The sequence below is a fragment of the Protopterus annectens genome, chromosome 5.part1 (assembly GCF_019279795.1).
Source record: "Protopterus annectens isolate FY-2018-M chromosome 5.part1, PAN1.0, whole genome shotgun sequence".
Lineage (NCBI taxonomy): Eukaryota > Metazoa > Chordata > Ceratodontiformes > Protopteridae > Protopterus > Protopterus annectens.
In genome coordinates this window covers 311,231,133-311,249,938 of record NC_056736.1, presented here as the reverse complement: position 1 = coordinate 311,249,938, position 18,806 = coordinate 311,231,133, and the positions used below count along the sequence as shown (strand labels likewise).

The following is an 18,806-nucleotide window of genomic DNA, read 5'->3' as shown; positions in this document are numbered from 1 at the left end:
TCACAAACATGTTCGAATGTCCTTAGAGTTGGGTGTACAGGAGGGTTAAATGTACTAGAAACTCTCAACTCATGGCTCATATTAACAACATTGCCAAAAAATACAGTCAGATTTAATTTCCTAACAAACAACTTCAAGTCCATAATTGATTGAACCAAGTTCAAAGATCTACTGGGAACAAAAGTGTTTCCCTTAGCAAGTAAATTAATAAGAACTGGGTCAATCATTATGGATGAATAACTGAAAATGTTAAAGTCCCCTGCAGTGTCTGTAACAATTTTTAGTGCAGGAGGACCATTATGTGTTATCTTTTGCACTTGTTGTTGCACTGTTTGTTTTTCTGATTCCGGTTGAACTGTTTCTTCGGAATTGCACATGTAAAATTGGCATTCTGAAAATTTGAACCCTGAGCATTCACAGTTGCATCTCGGCCTGGTGCTCCTTGTTGGTCAATGACCCCACGACTGTTGTTGTAACTCCGAATACGTTCACTCCGTCTTATTATACTTTGATCTACTTCAGCACAAGTGACCTCATCATGATTATTGTTACTTTGTTGTTGGATTGAGGTACTGGTATTAAAAGAGCCAGTTACTTGTGCTGGAGAGGGTCTAGGATAAGCGTTACCATTGTTGTAAGCCATCCGGTCTCTGTTCATTTTTCTAGTTTTATTGAACTTTAATCTATCTAGTAATTGATCAATACTCGAAAAACATCGTTCATAGTCATATTTATACCTGAGAAAATCTGTATTTGTAGTGATGTCAAGATTCAAAGTTGAAACTTCTTATATAAGTATACCTATTTGGGTGGTGTAATGTTTTATCATTAATTGCATCAAAAGATGAAAAAGTTTCAGACTTCTTATTTTTGAACTACAACCTATATTTTTAGCACCCATAAAGTGAATATTTGGAACACTCGGAGTGTTTTTCACATCTTAAATACACATTAAATACGCATATAATCTTCTTCTTTCGGCTTTTCCCGGTTAGGGGTCGCCACAGTGGATAACCTGTCTGCTCGTGATTGGCAGTGGAGTTTTACAGTGTCGTGTTGCCAGCCCGGCACCCAATCTTCCACAGAAGGCACACACATGCACGCACTCACACCTATGGCCAATTTAGAGTGTCCAATCCACCTACAGCATGTCTTTGGAATGTGGGAGGAAACCGGAGGAAACCCACGCAACCACAGGGAGGACATGCAGACTCCGCACAGAAGGCACCCCAGCTGAGGATCGAACCGAAGAACCTCTTGCTGTGAGGCAGCAATGCTAACCGCTGCACCACGGTGGCCGCCCATTAAATACACATATAATATAAAACAATAATAACAATATAATATTTCGAAACGTAGTTTTAGTGTAATGTATGTGCGTATTTATACACACACACATATATATTTTTTTACTAATTTTTTATAATTGAATTTCATTCTGTGGTTGAGTTAAATATATGAAGGGAATTTAAGCAAACATTATCTTGGTTTAACTTGAATGCAAAACTTCCTTACGTTAAGAATATGTTGTGACGTGGATAACAGCTGATTTTAGAATCATGTGACTTGTTTGATTATTTAACTGATTTGGTATTATCTGATGAAGTTGCTGTATAACAGCAACGAAACGTGCTTCATAACAATAAATGTGCATAATATTTTAACTTGGAACTTGGTCGAATTTGTTGGATGCTTGTTTTTCGTTGTCAGCAGTTTTAAAAGCAAGTCATTGAGACAGTTTTCCATAGGGGGGAGTCTTACCTCTCCCAGATTTGGGTGCGGAAACCCCTCACTGCTTAGTCTTGTGTGTCCCCTGGGACTGAAACCTAGGGTTTCTACTGTGTCTGGGTTTGGCTTGAGAAGACCTGGAAAGGGCTGGAAAGGGCCAGTTCTAAGAGGGCCAGTGCATACTAAATCTAGGAGGCTGAACTTGTAAGAAATCTTTAACAGTTTGCATAGATTTAGCTTCATCTTCCATCTTTTTAAGATCTTCCTCAGCCTTGTTGCCAAACAGGCGGTCCTGATTTAAGGGAGCATCCAACAGTTTACCTTTAATATGATCAGGCAAAGATTGCTCCTTAAGCCAAGCATGCCTTCTGAGCACAGACCCAGTAATAGCAGCCCTGCAAGAGACCTCTAATGAATCAAATCCACATTGCAAAGTTGGTTTTCCAACCTGTTTAGCAGAATGCATTAAATCCTGTAATTCTTTATTTTCAGCACAGTCAGGAATCAACATCATTTTCTGTTTAAGCAATCCAATAACATGTTGTTGATACTTTAACATATGAAACTGGCAGTTTAAAGCCCTAATGGCCAAGGTTGCAGAAGTGTAAACCTTCTTACCCCATCTATCCAGCGCCCTGGAGTCTTTATCAGAAGGGGAAGGATTTTTAGCAGTAGAAGCCTTAATGCCCTTGGGTTCCTGTGTAATAGTCTCTGGAACGGCAATGGGATTTTTAAAAGGAACATGTGTGAATCAGGAACCCTGTAATATCTGTCAGGTTTTCTGGGAGCAGGAGGCAAAGAATCAGGGGCCAAACTAGATTCCACAAAGGCATCATCAACAATGTCCAGTACAGGAGGAATAGCTAAAGGCCCAAGCTGAGGCAGGAGTAAGAAATCCCTAAGCCTCTTTTTTGAATCACAAAAATCTTGGCTTTCCCAGTGGAAATGCTCCCTTAGAGTATGTAAGGTTTCACCAAAAGAAAAATCTTCTGGAGGGAATAGAGTCCTCTGCATCAGAATCCTCATAAGTAGATAAGGGCAAATCCAGATCATCAGAAGAATCAGAAAAATCAGAATCCTGGTCACAAGACTCATAAACAACTTCAGTCCTAGGTCTCTTAGAAGGGGGAGGTTGGCTTCCCCTGATTAGAGTTATAAGCTCTTCAGCCATTCTTATCATTTGTTTTTTAGGCATAGAGGCCTGAGCATGCGGCCTGGGCGTCGGTTTCTTCGGCATGGTTCGAGATTTAGGCCTAAATGAAGAAGGAGGCGTCGGATTAATATACAAGTCTGTAGGCCTGAATACACCCTCAGAAGCCAGTGCCTGCACAGCGGCTCCGGACCCATCCAAGGTAGAGACATCCGCAGGTTCCACAGCTGAAGCATCTCGCAGCATACCGGACTAAAGGGTCTCAGTAGAGGCCTGCGAATCAGAAGTAGCAGGTATCAGGGGCTGCAAAAGCACCTCACTGAGTACTGGCGAACTGGCGACTGGCTTAGGAGAAGCGTTGGCAGCAGTTTTGGACCTCGGCGGCCTGTCTCTGTCTTTATCTTTGCGTTTTTTTGGAATCCCGGTAGCCGGATGGCTAACCAACAACATTTCTGGATAATTAACCCGAGAACCAAAATATTTAGAGGCGAAAATATACTGACGACAGATAGTGCACTGATTAAATAAAGCACAAAACTGACAGCAAGGTACGTCATGGTCAGGGCCTGGAATACAGTATGAACGAAAATTCTTTTTGAGGTATTTGCTTTCCACAAGTAATGCAATTATTTACTTTTACTGACATCAGTAAGGAGCAAGAAAAAGTTTCCCCAATGGAGTACTTAGCTTTAGTTGAAGATTTTGGTTCTGAAACTCGAAAACGAAAATTTCAGGAGTCGGCCGACCAGCACTTGCGAACTGCTTCTGCTTTGGCCACCGCACAGCAAGAAAGACTGATGTAATGGCATCAGCTGCATGTTTTATACCGCTGACGACCTGACGTCATGGAAGAAGGGACAGCAACCAACACAGGACCCAAGACTTTGTTAAAACTGAGGGCTACTGCAAGCAAATAACCCAAATGTAATGACTGCAACAGTGAAACACGAAGAACATCAGTCCCAGAGTCTTCCACAATAACAAAACATGGTTCCCCCAAGTTGTCCAAACTGGACATCTGCATAGCCTCGGATGTGCTAGGATCCACACTTCTGATGGCTGCCATACTGGTACACACTGAGGAAGTGGACCATACCTCCAGTCGCACCACCAGTTTTCATCAACCTTAAGGGGTACATCAGAGGGAGCAGGCGCAGCTAAAGAGGATTCGGGCCTAGCCTTGCTAACCTTCCTCTTAACAGACGGCTCAGAAATACTCGTGGAACCTTCCATAGCATCTCTACCCAGACATCTGAGTCTTTGATTTTCTAAATAGAAAAACCCAAAACCACCTCCTGGAAGCGAGAGGAAAGCCCAAATAAACAGTCAATGGAGTGTAGAACCACGAAGATTTATTAAATCCACTTCAGACTTGGAAAGCCCTTTCGTCCTGACAAGTATAGGACTTTATCTCATTGTCCTATATTTGGCAGGATGAAAGTGCTTACCAAGTCTGCAGTGGATTTAATAAATCTTCATTGTTCTACACTTCATTGACTGTTTATTTGGGCTTTCCTCTCGCTTCAGGGAGGTGGTTTTGTGTTTTTCTTGGTTACTTTCCACCCAAGCTACGTTTTTTTTCCTGATTTTTTAAATAGAGATTCAAGGCTGACAGATGACTATGCAAAGTTTTAGGAACAAAGGCCTGACAAATAGAACAGGCTCAGTGGTCATGATTAGGCCCTAAGCAAAACAAGCAAAGCTCGTGACTATCTTTATGTGGAACTTGCCTTCCACACATACACTTGCCCATTCTGGATAACATTAACAAAAACAAAAGGCAGTAGCAATATATTACATTCCCTATGGGGTACTTATCTGAAGCTGGAACATAACGGTATCCAATGGCAGACTGAACATATGAGTCACCCTTTCCAAATGACGGCAAAAAAGTTCTGAAGATTGTAAGTGTGGACGTCTGTTTTATGGCTGATGCTGACTGTGCCTTCATGCAAAGTCCCACGTACAGGCAGTGGCTCTAAGCTTTTGTATACACCCCAGACATCGGGTTGACTAGTGGAATACAACCCATATGTAAAGAATACTGCAATACTGAATAGAAGAACATCAAGAGGATCCTTCTCCCTCATCAAAGTCATTGTCTTCTGTAAATCATTCCCGTCGATGTGCCTCCTTCTGCACATCGTCTTCTAGGGGATTTCCTCCTCAGGGTACCTGGGGGAAGAATCAAAAGAAGGTGATCCTTCCTGGGCAGGAAAATCTTACAGACTGCTCTGGGCGGGTTGGTTTGGGACAGAGTGAGTAGGCTCAAAACCACAACTCAGTGGGGGTACGGAAGTAGGCTGTAGGACATAAGAAGATGGTTCTCCACTAAGGGAGAATACTCTTTCCACTACTTAGAAAGCCAATGGACCCTGAGAATCCCTTTCTGCCTCTCTTGGAGCCAAAGCAATGAAGGGGAGATGACCAGAACTCACTCCAGATCTGTGGCCTCCAGAGGTAACTGGACCCAAGCTGTTGAGGGCTGAAGCACCCAGGGGAAGAGATGGCTCCAACAAGGATGGAGCAGTCCTGACTCACCGGACCCGGTAGCTCGACTCTGAGATCTGCTCTGCTCCGAAGGAGTAGGAAGAGGGCTGATCAGGGGTCACACTGCAGTCAAGGAAGGTGGTTTCCTTGGCACTGAAGCAGACATTCTTGGGAGTCCTGAAACCTATAACTCCGAAGCCCAGGGTCAGATCAGAGAAGGAGTTCTGAAGGTATGGGCCAGGAAGCTCACTGATCCGACAGGAGACAGAGCCATCACTACCCCCACCTGAATCTGGGACTTGAGGAACTTCGTCATAATCTTATCCATGTCTGCCTTAGAGCAACTTCTAGAGAACCTGGAAGAAGCCAACGAGGGAAGTCTGGAGTTCCTAGATTTGGGCGTAGGGGACTGTCTTAACCAGCTTGGAGACTTGTTCTGAGTTCTCAGATCCAGAGCACTAGGATCTGAAACCAGCACCAAAGAAGAAGGGGGAGATAGTGTAATAACAGTCAAATCCAAGGAGGCCTGTGGATCTGATAAAGCAGTAGTTTTCTTTGGATCTGAAATTTTCTTTGATTTTGTTTTAGGCTCCAAGGGGTCTCTCGATGAAGAAGAGGGACACCTCTTCTCGGCCTCCTTGGAGGAGGAGGACGAAGCCATGGAGGGGAGTCTGAGCCTTGGAAGCTGAATAAGGAAGACAACCCCTTAATATAAGTGTTTTGTGCCTATCCACGAGCGCACAGGGATTAAAAGATGCAAAAACCTCACATGTTGCTTTAAGGTGATCAGCGCCCAAACAGCAGACACACTTCGTGTGGGCATCTTGTGCCCAAAAGAAGCACATCCCTTGAAACCCGGACATTACTCCAGTCAGAAAGAAAAAACTGGGCCAAGAGCCTGCCAAAAACAATTACACACACGAACTGTTAGCACTGAAAAAAACAACTATATCACTACAAAGCTATCATTTATATATATATATATATATATATATATATATATATATATATATATATATATATATATATATATATATATATATATATATATATATATATATATATATATATATATATAAATATATACACATAACGGTTAAGATAGAGAAGGAGAAGTACCATAGCAACAAGCCAAAAAGGCACAAGAGAAATTACCACACACACAAAATCAGCTAACTACCCAAGATCAGAATAAAGCTCTGTACCATACAAAGGGGAAATACAACGTGAAAGTTAACAAGGGAGGAGAAATGTCATTACAAAAGGTGAGGAAAAGAAAAAACTCTCTACTTATCCAGCCATGACTGCTTGAGAGCACAGATCTCGTCTGATCGCTGAAGTGGCAAACATGATCTGAGGTGCTGGGGTGGGTATAGTGCACATTATGGATAAAGGGAAGAGCTTGAGAGTCGGATTCAAGTTTGGAAAATGTTGCCGAGTCGGATCTGAGACCCAACTGTGAGAAGGAATGAACAGGAACACATCAGATCCCATATTGTTAAGGCTACTGCAGCGGTGATCAATAAGATGAACATCAAAATGGTTTAGGATTACCTAATTTGAAGAGAAGTGAACACTATTAAAAAAACACTGTCAGCCATTTGCTCTGATTAAGTAACAGTAGTGCAGGTACGTCCAGTGGGGTCGTGGGGGTGGGAGTGTGACACTTTTTGCATGTCTGTGTCGGTGGAGGCATGAATGAGGCTGAATGAATGCATTTGTAGGTGTGTGTGTGTGTGTGTGTGTGTGTGTGTGTGTGTGTGTGTGTGTTTCAGTATGTCAGCATGCTCAGAGGTTTGTGTGTTTCATTATGTCAGCATGCTCAGAGGTGTGTGGGGGAGTGTTTCCATGACAGTACATTAAGTGTTGAAGGGCTTGTTTATGGATAAGTGTGTGTGTGTGTGTGTGTGTGTGTGTGTGTGTGTGTGTGTGTGTGTGTGTGTGTGTGTGTGTGTGTGTGTACATGGAGGAGGGTGCATTGGTAACACTGGATGGGCTACTAGGAAGAATACTAATACTGTCAGGTCTGACACTGCAGAATTCATTTCAGAGGGTTGGTAATCAGACATGAATGAGGCACTGCTCAATATGGCTTCACCATCTCTCTGAACTGGAATTTCTCTCTGTCACATTATATCATCAACCTGCCTTGGGCTATAAGTATGGGTGGAGTGGAGTTCTTCAAATCAGGAAGGGACACTGAAATATTATGTAGTGATATAATTTGGACACTGCATATCCTTTTAGTTTATTTAAATGGTGTCTGTACTTACATTTTCTAATTTGGCATTTTGTGAAGATAGTGCTTTCAACTCTTTTGTAAACATTTCTTTCATTTTCCCCATTTCTCCACAAAGGTTTTCCTTATCTTCAGCCTTCCATTTTTCAAATTGTTTCATTAATTCTTGTTCCTAAAATAACACAAAAACATTATACACAATTATGTTAACACAATTCCTTTTTATTGAAGACAATGATGAAAAACTTGCATCCTTAAGGAATTACAAAGTACTGAAGGCTAACAGCAGCCAAGCTAACACGTGCAGAAACAAGGTCCATAATAAAAAAAAGTTTACTGAGTACATTTTAATTACATGTTCTCACTGCCAATTTTGTTGTATGAACTCATTATACAGTAAACTCTCAGTTAACCTGCACCCATTGAAATTGGCAGATGCCAGATAACTGTAATATCTGGTTGTTTGACAGTTGCTATTAAAAATAGGCCTGAATAATACTGTGCCCTATACTATTTGTTTGGTTTGACTTGTTCTCGGGGTGGGAAGAGAGGGAATGTATTCCTATCTTCTTTTTTAAAACTCTAAAAACATAAGGTATGTTCCTGCAGTGGGGGGAACAAAGTACAACACATGAAAATTGTACAGTATTTCATCTATATTTTTTTCCAGTTGTTTGAGAGTACCAGTTGCTTGAGTTCCGGTTAATTGAGAGTTTACTTTACGAGTTACTAAAAAGTAAATACCCATCCAAAAAAAAGAAGCAGCACAGTGGCAACTCAGCAATGCAATATTTGTGAGCTGACAAGTGACATACTCAAGTAAATAAAATATTCTTGATTTTACACACTGAAAAATAAAAATGGATGATTTTTTTCAGACTCCTCTGCAATGATTGGCATTCCCTCATGTGGGTGTTACTGCAATATATTGAATAGTCAAAGTAAGCTTTGCAAAAATAAACAAATAAGTAAAGCCAGCTCATTGTGCACAGCAGATATGCATAAACATGGGATTTCTGAAGAGCTGTCAAGCTAGAGGAAAGCCAAGGATATGGCTTGGCTCTTAGATACATTCAAGAGTTGAATCAGAACGGTCAATGAAAAATGGGTAAAAAAAATAGCAGTGTATATACAAGAGGCAACATTTAGCTCCAGTAAGACAGTTTACAATAAAAAGATAGGGACTTCTACTAAGAAATAAAATTCATGCAAAATGGCCCAGTGAAATGTGCCACTTCAGAGAGGGTACATCACCTTTTACTGCGAAGTTGTCACAAATATATGGCCACATTGTTCTTTCACCATATGGACCCCAGCAAACCATATAAATAGTTATTTGGAAGTGATCTTATTAAGACCCTTAGCTTTCATACACTGCTGATCTCCAAAAATCTAATACATACATTCTGCACACTTCTGATGTCTCATTGAGAACAAAATTAAAAAGATAAGAGAGATAATAATGCATTTCAACTTGCTGCTCTAACACACACACACATACTGCTCCTGACAAGCTATATAATTTTTACTTGGCAGTAACCTTGTAACAGCCCTCTGTTTTCACACACAAAATGCCTCTTCACACGTTTTGTGTATACTGCTGACTCTTGACTGTAAGGAAAGTGAAAGAAATATGTTTTTCAGCCTGTTATTCTTGGACATTTACATATGCCCCTTCAACCGAATTAGTTCCATCAATGACTGTCTGCAAAAATAATGTAACTACACTTTGCTTTCATACACAGCCTGCCCAATCAAAAACAAGATAGACAGTTTCTGTGCACATTTCTGATGTGCGTTTATGAAGAATGTGAAAGGCAAAGTTGCCTCAGTAAAGAATTTCAAATTGATGTTCACAGACGTATATCCTGGTTGAGGCAAGCTGGACCACATAATTGTTTTGTGTTTTTACACATTCCCTGTCTCCCTACTCTCAGACACTAAACAAAGTCTCCACCTCCCTACAAATCAACAGCAGGAACTCTCTCACTTTTAGTAAGTTCAGTTACTGCAATAAGTACACTGCCTAAACGCCAGCAAAGAAGAAACAAAGAAAGCCTGAAAGCAAATCAACTAGAAAAGGTGAAGAAACATTGACTGGGAAGAATCCTGCAGTTGTTCAGCAAAAAGCAGTTCAAGTTCCAGATTTGGTGCAAAACATGGCTTCCAGTAACCTAGAGAAAAATAAGGCAAGTATGCTCAGAGCCAATTAAAATGAACAAAACTCTGAAGGAGTGTATCAACTCAAATAAAATGATAGGAAAAGCGAAAGAAGCTTTAAACAGATATTCAGATGAGACAAAAAAACTGCAAAAATCAGAGGCAAAATACAGAAAAGGCTGTCTGAGTATGAGACGGTTCAAGAAGAGATGTTTAAAAAATGAAAATTAGAAAACATAGCGAAAATCTGCACTAATTTTAGGAAGGCAGAGATAAGCAACTGGACTGGTAATACAGAGCAAGAAATGTTAACTGGAATGGCACACCCCATGTGTATGCTCCAAAAGAAAAAGAGAGAGAAAGCAGCCAAGACCTGTATTAGTAAGATGCCAACTACTAGTAGAAAGAGTTTAGCCTGACAAAACCGTGGCAAAAGGGCAAAGTATTAAAAGCTGGAGAGAGGCAAGTGTTTTAGAAAATGATTATTCGTGTACACCATGCAGAAGAGAAATATGTTTATTCCAGTTATCAGGGAATGTACACAGGCAGGTGTGAGATTCAAGTTGCTGTATCCATCCATCTTTAGAATTTTTTTTCCTGGAGGATCAAAATCATTTTCTGATGTAGAACAGACTAAGGAAGAAATACAAAAGTTTGTCAAACAAAAAGTAAGTCATCAGTCAGAAGGGGACTATGCTTCTCATTCTTCTGATAATAAAGCACGCAGTGAAACTTTGTTAGTGAAATCTTTTCAAATGTTCCACAGGAAATGCTTGAGAGACAGAGAAAAGCATAAGAGTTGACAAGTATAATCAGGAGTACTTTGGAACTGAAATGGAATCTGGAGTTGGGAGATGGAAATAAACAGGAAGACAGCCATCAATACAGAAATTACTGAATTAATGTATGACTGCAAAGCATGAATCGCATTCATGAAATATGGCCGTATAAGAAAAACGTGGAAAGAGTTGACTTTGTTAAACTTATGGTGAACTGAAAAGTATTTGCCTCCCTTCATATCATTAATGTTTGGAAGGACAGTGAAGTAAAAGGAAGAAAGAAACATAAATTCTGTTCTTAACAATATCTCTATGAAAATTTTCACAATATAAATTGCAAATTGTTGCATGTGATAAAGCTAATAAACTAAACAGATGCCTTTTTCCCTATTCTCTTTCTTTTTTTAGTATCAATAAATGTAAGCATTACAGTGCAAAAAAGAAAACAAAAAGCTACACAAAAACATGTTTACATTAATAGGCTATGATTCTGGACTGTTGATGTGGGGAATGGGATCCAGAAGTACACAGATCACAACATATGTAGACCCGATATGTTTTCTCTTACTTTTGCATGGGTGAATGTCTGGATTAAGACCTTTGCCTTAATCTAATAACACATTTTAAGTGAAAACAAGTAAATGTGAGAATACGGAATATAATGAAAAGTGTTCCTTTACCAATAAATGTTTCAGTTTGTCTTTCAGGCTGCAGCAGAGAAGGGTCTATATTAGAACATCGAATATTTAACAGTTCGAATCACTACAGGTCGACCTTTAGTAATCAAACTGTTAAAACATCAAATGGTAGTAAAAAAAATACAAAAAAAAAAAAACTAAAGGGTGTAGGCAGGGGGGCAAGCCCCCCTGCACCCCCCACACCCTCGCTACTTAAATATACCAACTCCGAGACCGCACTACATTGAAGTAAATGGAAATCTCCCCTTACGAAGATTTCCGTTTACCCGTTCGATGTTCTGCACTTTCGCTATTCTCGTGTCGACAATGTCAGATTCTACATTTTCGGCTTTCAAGAATTTAATATAGACCCGCAGAGAACTATATATTTTTTCTTACTTTTCCATGGAGACAATCTGGTTTCTCCAAGGCTAAAAGTTACAGTTTTCAGAAAGTATGCAAGTTGTTTTCACATCTGGGAGGGGAATAAAGATAAAAAAAGTACAGCTACCAATTACTGTAAGTAGAAGCACAGGCACTAACATGCGTCTTAACCTGGATAATCTCAATTTCAGGTTAATTAAGGCCTGTGTTAGCAGCTGTACACTAGGAGCAAAAATTCATATCTGGTGGGTTAAACTTTATTATTTGAAGACATACACAGTTACGTGTGTTTGTATTAAGATAACAGGTTCTGGGGTGTTCTGGGGGTGTTTTTTGTTTGAGGATTTTTATTAAAACAAAACATCTTATAAAATGTGATGCAAGTTCCAATGTTGAAGATAACAAAAAACTTTATAAAGGATTAACCTGCCAAACATTAGTGGGTGCATGCATCACAAAAGCTGGAAACAGACATGCAAAAAAACTGCTATATATAATAAGTGGAAATAATGACTTCTTACCATAATGGCATTATCTTAGAATATGAATGGTCTCACAGGTATAGACAAAAAGAAAAACAATTGGGTCTACCTTTACTTACTGAATTTCCACTTCACCGAAGTGGAAATTGCCGACTCCAGTTCAATGAAACTCCAGTAAATCAAAACAACGGACTACCAAAAATATTTCCCCGGGAAACAAACCACTTGGCCACCAGGGAAAATAAATCAATTGAAAGAAAGTAAACCCACTCGAGTGGGGGGCTTTGCCCCACCCAAACCCCCGTAACTAAATATACCCAACTCCAACATCGCATTACACTGGGGAAAAGGGCAAAGTTCACCATGGTGGGCAAGTGGTTTGTTTCCCAGGGAAAGATGTTCAGCAGTCCGTTGTTTCAGTTTACTAAAGTTTTGTTGAACTGGAGTCGGCTATTTTTGATTTGGTGAAGTGCAAATCTGGTACTTAAAGTAGACCCATTTAATTATATTAAGAAATCCAGAATGCAAATAGTAATGTGACAGGAAACAAACCTGGAAAGAACTGAACATGTGAATTTGAGAAAGAAATTATTTCATGATGGGTATTCAACAGAACAGCATGGACAAAGGAAAAAAAGAGTATTTACATCGCTTGCTACAGGAGCGCCAATAGTGACAGAAAAGGAAAAAAAGATAATGATAGATTCGTAGTACTAAGGGGCTACTGGCAAGGAATGAGGATTACACTGGCATGATCAGCTTTCAGCAGGGAATATTTCTAAAAGGTAGATACTGGAATTTGATTTGCAACAATGAGGATGTATCTAATGGCCTAGAAGAGAAAATATAACAAACGAGGGTAAACAAAGTATATTTCACAGGAAGATGTGCATTTAATTGAGAATTCTGACACACATCCAATAACTACTTCAGATCATGAGCCAACAATTACTAAGATAAAAACTACAAGGTAATGAAGTAAAGATGAGATAATTGGTGCTTCTCCACCTATCTGTTAAAAAGAGAGAAATGTAAGGAATTGGTAGTGGAAATTATTCATGAGTTATTAGGGAATGTAGAAAGTACACCATAAGTTATAGCTAGAGAGTGGAATGAAATTAAAGTGAAGTTTAAAAATAGGGTATAAATAAAAGAAAGATCTGGTTAAGAAGTAACAAGAATTATTTAGAAGGACTAACAAAGGTTAAAGTACTACAGAATAAGGTTAATCTCGCGAACAAGAACAGGTGCAAATGCAGGGTGCTAAAGAGAAAATAAGGGAATATCTGGATGATATGCACGAGTTTAGAAAAACTGCTGTTAAGCAACTGTTTTTTGATAATAACCCCAAAGGACAAAAACTTTTGGCACAGTGACTTAGGTAACAGAAAGTAAAAAGGGTTGTGACCAAACTTAGCGAGCCTATAAAAATAAAAATAATCAGAGATTCTGTAGAGGTACTGGAGATTTCAGAAATGTTATGAAAATTTATATAGAGGAGAGAAGTGAGGAAATCAAGAAAAAGCAATACATGGAAATATTTATGGAAAACATAAATATGTCAAGATTAGAGTTAGACGAGGCTCAACAATTAACAGTTAAGACAGGAGGAAAAGAGGTGATGTACATCCAATCTCCAGGAATTGATGGTGTTCCGGTGGAAGTTTGGAAGCTAGGAGGGAAGAAAGTGCTAAAGATCTGGAAGATTTTGTTTTTTAAAAGGAGGGGAAGCAGCAACATCCTTGAAAAAAAGCTGCAGTGACTATAATACCTAAAGACGGTAAAGATCTATCAGCTGCAGCTTCATATAGGCCCACTTCAAATTTAAACCATGATTATAAATTGTTTGTCTCAATAATGGCTAAAAGGTGGTGCTAACATTTATAGAGATGTATCAATGTGGTTTTCTGGAGGGGTGGCAAACATTTGACAGCATTAATAGAACAATGATGATTCAGAGAGAAGCAGAATGTCAGAAAATACAACTGTTGTTGGTTAGTCTTGATGCAGTGAAAGCATTCGACAAAGAAAGCTGGGATTTTCTGAGTACAGTAATGGAAGTATAGGTTGATCCTCCCAATAGAACAAGACGTTTTACGATTACCTGATTTCAAGTGATATTTTACAGCTATATGGCTAGGGCTCCTATACATAACACAAGCAGAAAGCTACAATTCAAAATGGAAATGGATGATGTTGAAATAAAGGGGTAATTCAAGAAATAAGAGTGGGATTTTGGATGCAGATCCTTAAGCAAAATAACAACAGTCATACAGAGTATGACATAACTTTACAATACAAAAAATAAGAACACAGAGGAAAAGGAGATTAGTAATGGAGAAGTTAAAGAAATAGAAACTGAGATTATGGAGTAACTGCAAAGTGAAGGATTTAGTATAGAAAATCTAATTCAGAAAGCACCACAACAGGATAGAGTAATAAATATCCAAATTAAGGGGAAACCAGTGGAACAGTAAGCAATTGGTCAGGTGCCATATGAAGATAATTTGGAACCTTCCACAGCAATCCAGTATAAACATTCACTTGAAGCTAGACAGCAAGGAAAGGAATAAGAAACCGTGGAAACTCTGATGCAGTCAATGTTGAGGAGTGATAGGCCAGTGAGTTCCCATATGACTGAGCAACGGACAGCATGTGCCTCAGTTTAGAAGAAAATGAGATAAGAGAAGAATTGCTTGATTTAATAGACATGGACATATATCAAGATCAATGAAAGAAATAGACTGCAGAAGGTTAATAAAACCCAAAAAGTCAGAAGTCTGATAAAAAAAATGAACACAGTAATTAGGACTGTTCATAGAGATCCATGCGATATAACAAAATTAAACAGGATATATTATTGTGCAGCTAAATTAGTAACTGATAAAGTTCTACCACATGAAGATAGGGCGGTGAGGGAAAGGAAGGGGAGAAATTGAATACCATCATGGAAATATTGAATAGAGAAAATTATAAAGCAATTAAAACAAGAAGTGTCACTGTTAGAAGACTATAGAAGAGGGAATAGATCAACAAAAATACTAAGATAGATAGATGTGATAAAAGCAAAGCGCAACATTAGAACAGACCAGGATCTATCATGTACTATCGCAAATAAAAAAACTAAAAATTTCAACACAGGGGGAAAAACTTAGAAGATACAAAGATAAATATAAAGGAAAAGTGCAAAATAAGCAATTTATTGATGACACAAAAAGGTTTTATAGAGAACTGGGAAATAAGGTAAAAGGAATTGAAAGACTGCCAAAAAAAAAGAAGAAATAGATACATTTTGGAGAAGTATCTATGAAGATCATGTAGAACATAACAAATATGCTAAATGGATAGAAGTAGTAAAAGAAAGAATTAGAAGTTTAAAGGTACAGGACATGAAATGGGATGAAGTAACAGCCAGAGAGATTGAAACAACGTTAAGAAAAGCCTCTTAATTGGTAAAACACCAGGCCCAGATGCAGTACGTAACTTCTGGTTAAAAGTATTAACATCTTTGCACGAAGATTTAGCCATGAGTAAGAACGATTTATATGCGCACCCAGAACCAGACACCAACCTGGATAACAACGGGAAAAACAATGCTCCTACTTAAGAGTGAACCTGCAAGCTATCCTAAAAATTACAGACAAATAACTTGACATCCGATGACGTATAAACTATGCACAGGAATTCATGCTGACAGAGTTTACAGTCATTTATAAGAAAACTCAATTATGGCAGTAGAACAAAAGGGCAGTAAAAGAAAGTCATATAGAACAAAGGATCATTTGCTGTTAAATAAAGTCATAGTGGAAAACTGTAAAAAGGGGAAGCATATAAGTATGGCATGGGCTGACTACAAAAAAGCATTTGATAGTATCCCTCATTCATGGATAAAAGAAAGAGTGCTTAAAAAATGTATAATATACACCCCACACTGATAGACTACATTACATTGACTATGAAACAGTGGCAGACCACTTTGCAATTAAGCCACAATAAAAGACAAATTGTTATCCCAGGGATAAAAATTCAAAGGGGGATATTCCAGGGTGACTCTCTGTCACCGTTACTATTCTGCCTTGCCCTTAATCCATTAAACTGTTTACTCAACAGCTTAGGCCATGGTTATAATCTGACTCCTAGAAAACAACTAAGTGTAAAGACTTCTCACCTTCTCTTTGTCGATGATTTAAAACTGTATAGCTCATCAGGTGAGAAACTTGAAAGCACAACTGAAGTTGTCAAAACTTTTTCAGATGATATAAGAATGTTATTTGGTCTTGATAAATGTGCAAAAGCAACCTTTAAAGCAGGAAGATTGCAACGCCAGGAATACATCAGTTTGGGACAAGAATGTGATATAAAAGAACTTGAGCAAGGAGGAGTGTATAAATATTTGGGAATTGGTGAAGGATCAACAATAAAACATGAACAAATGCAAATAAAACTTAGTAAGGAATACTTCAGAAGACTTCAATTAATCCTGAAAACAGCACTGACATCTAGGAACAAAATCCAAGCTATAAACCAATTTGCTCTTCCTGTCCTAACTTACAGTTTTGGAGTAACTGACTGGCCCCAAAACATTTTGGATAGATTAGATAGGAAAACAAGGATGCTTCATGCTCACCAAATGATTTATAAAAATCAGTGCATTCCAAGATTATATATTCCCCGTTCAGGAGGGATCGGCCTCCTTAAAATTGATTATATGTATAGATCTGCAATCGTGGGACTTCACACATAGCTGCTGACCTCACAAGACCCAAATGTAGTGAAAGTTTTGAAACATGAGGAGAATAAATCTAAGATGATGTCTCTGCTTAATCTACTAGAAGCTTAGTGTCAAGCAGGAATTGAAATCAAACCAGAAGTAGATAAAAATCAGGCAGCAACTGAATGTGCCAAAAAGCAAAAAAGAATATAAGGTGAAGGATCAGATGAGAAGGCAAAAAATGTGGAAAAGACATAAATATAGTTGCAAGTATAGAAAACTGGAAGAACCTCATGTTGATCAAGAACGAGCACAGGAATGGTTAAGGAGAGGCGAATTCAAACCACGAGATGAAAGGTTAATATTGGCTGCCCAAGACAGTGGGCTGCGTACACGTTCGTTTATGAACTCCATTGAACATGTGGGAGAAACAGACAAATGTAGGTTTTGTAAAACCAAATTGGAAACATTTGCACACCTCATTGTTGGCTGCGACATACTAATGGCAGAAGGACTGTATACTGAAAGGCATAATAATGTGGTGAGACTGTTGCACTGAGGATTGTGCGAATATTATGGTACTGAAGTGACTGAAAACCATTGGAAACATGAGCCACAAAGCATCATAGAAAATGAATTCTACATCACAGGGGTTCATCCATTTCCAACAGTTCAAAAGATAGATGCTAGAAAACCAGATATAGTGGTCCAAGAAAAAAAGACAACAGTAGCATTGATCATTGAAATTGCCACACCCAGTGACTTGCGTACAGAGAGACATAAAGTCATAAAATATCAGGATCTGCATGCAGAAACGAGAGCAATGTGGAAGAAAGATATCCAGACAGTTCCAATAGTAGTAGGAGCAATGGGTCTTATAAAAAAGAATTTACAATCGTATTTAGATATGTTACCAATACATGTAACTCTGTACGAATTGCAGAAGTCATTACTGGGCACATTGCCAGTGCTGCGAAGAGCACTTTTGGCTGACATCACAAGTTGAAACAATACTAATTTCATGAACTTTAATCATACTTTGACTTAGGAATGGGGTCGATTCCCATCATAGTATTAGAAACCCAAAAGATTTGGAAAAATTAAAAAAAGTATCATATTCCTAACACAGCAGAAAGTATATTAAGAACTAAGCCAATGTGGAAATGGAGAAAGGAGATTTTGCAATAGGTATAACTGCAATTAGGGGTACAAAGAATAGGCAAGTGGGGCTCGAATTTACTGGAGGAAGTTGACAAAGGAAGCAAGGTATTGGGAACAAATAATTAGACAGGGAAACGTAACACAATGAGAAGAGGCCAAGAAAACATCTTGAGTGCAGGACACAGATATCATAGGTTCATAGGTAGGTACTAGGCTATCGGCCCAAGGGCCTAAGAAAGCCTAACCAACAAGGTTCCCTGACTTATGCCACCCAAGAAAGTTATTTTCCTGTGCCATTGTAGAGCAGAGCCACAGAAGTGATCCCCGGGGTGCATTTCCCATTTCCCATCCACTCATCAAGACTTTTCTTGAGTGCTAATGAGGAACTTTGCTTGACATAGATGGGTAGCTTGCTCCAGAGAATGGGAAGTCTCTGGGACAGGAATCTATCTCTCCAACATATCCTGTTTATTGTGGTGACAAGGTTTAGGTCCCTACAGTGTGTAGCTCAGAGGAATTGGGATTTCTTTAGGTGTAGCATGTCCAATAGCTCTGGGTTTGACATAGCTTTATATGTTAGGCAGAGATCACCTCAGAGTAGGTGATATGCTACGGAGTAAAGCTGGAGTTTTTTGAGACAGTCAGTGTAGGGCATCTGTTTGAGGCCAGTAATCCTCTTTGTGAAGTACTTCTGTGGCCTTTCCAGCTGCTGCAGATGTCTTGAGAGGTACATTCCAAAAGGGGCATTGTACTCTATAATGGGTCTGACTGTCGAGTAGAGGGGAACAATGACTTCTTTTTTCCTGGATGAGAACCCTTTTGTGATGAGGTGTGCCATGTAGAAG

At 39.0% G+C, this 18,806-nt stretch overlaps 1 protein-coding gene across 3 annotated transcripts in view; it reads right to left on the bottom strand.

Annotated features, from left to right (window-relative positions):
- DZIP1 (DAZ interacting zinc finger protein 1) overlaps positions 1–18,806 on the bottom strand; it is a 1,252,063-nt gene that overhangs the window by 898,139 nt on the left and 335,118 nt on the right. For all 3 annotated transcript variants that reach the window (XM_044072991.1, XM_044072990.1, XM_044072992.1), the window contains exon 5: positions 7,642–7,779. In XM_044072991.1, the coding sequence (XP_043928926.1) occupies positions 7,642–7,779 (138 nt within the window). The remainder of the gene's footprint in view (positions 1–7,641; positions 7,780–18,806) is intronic.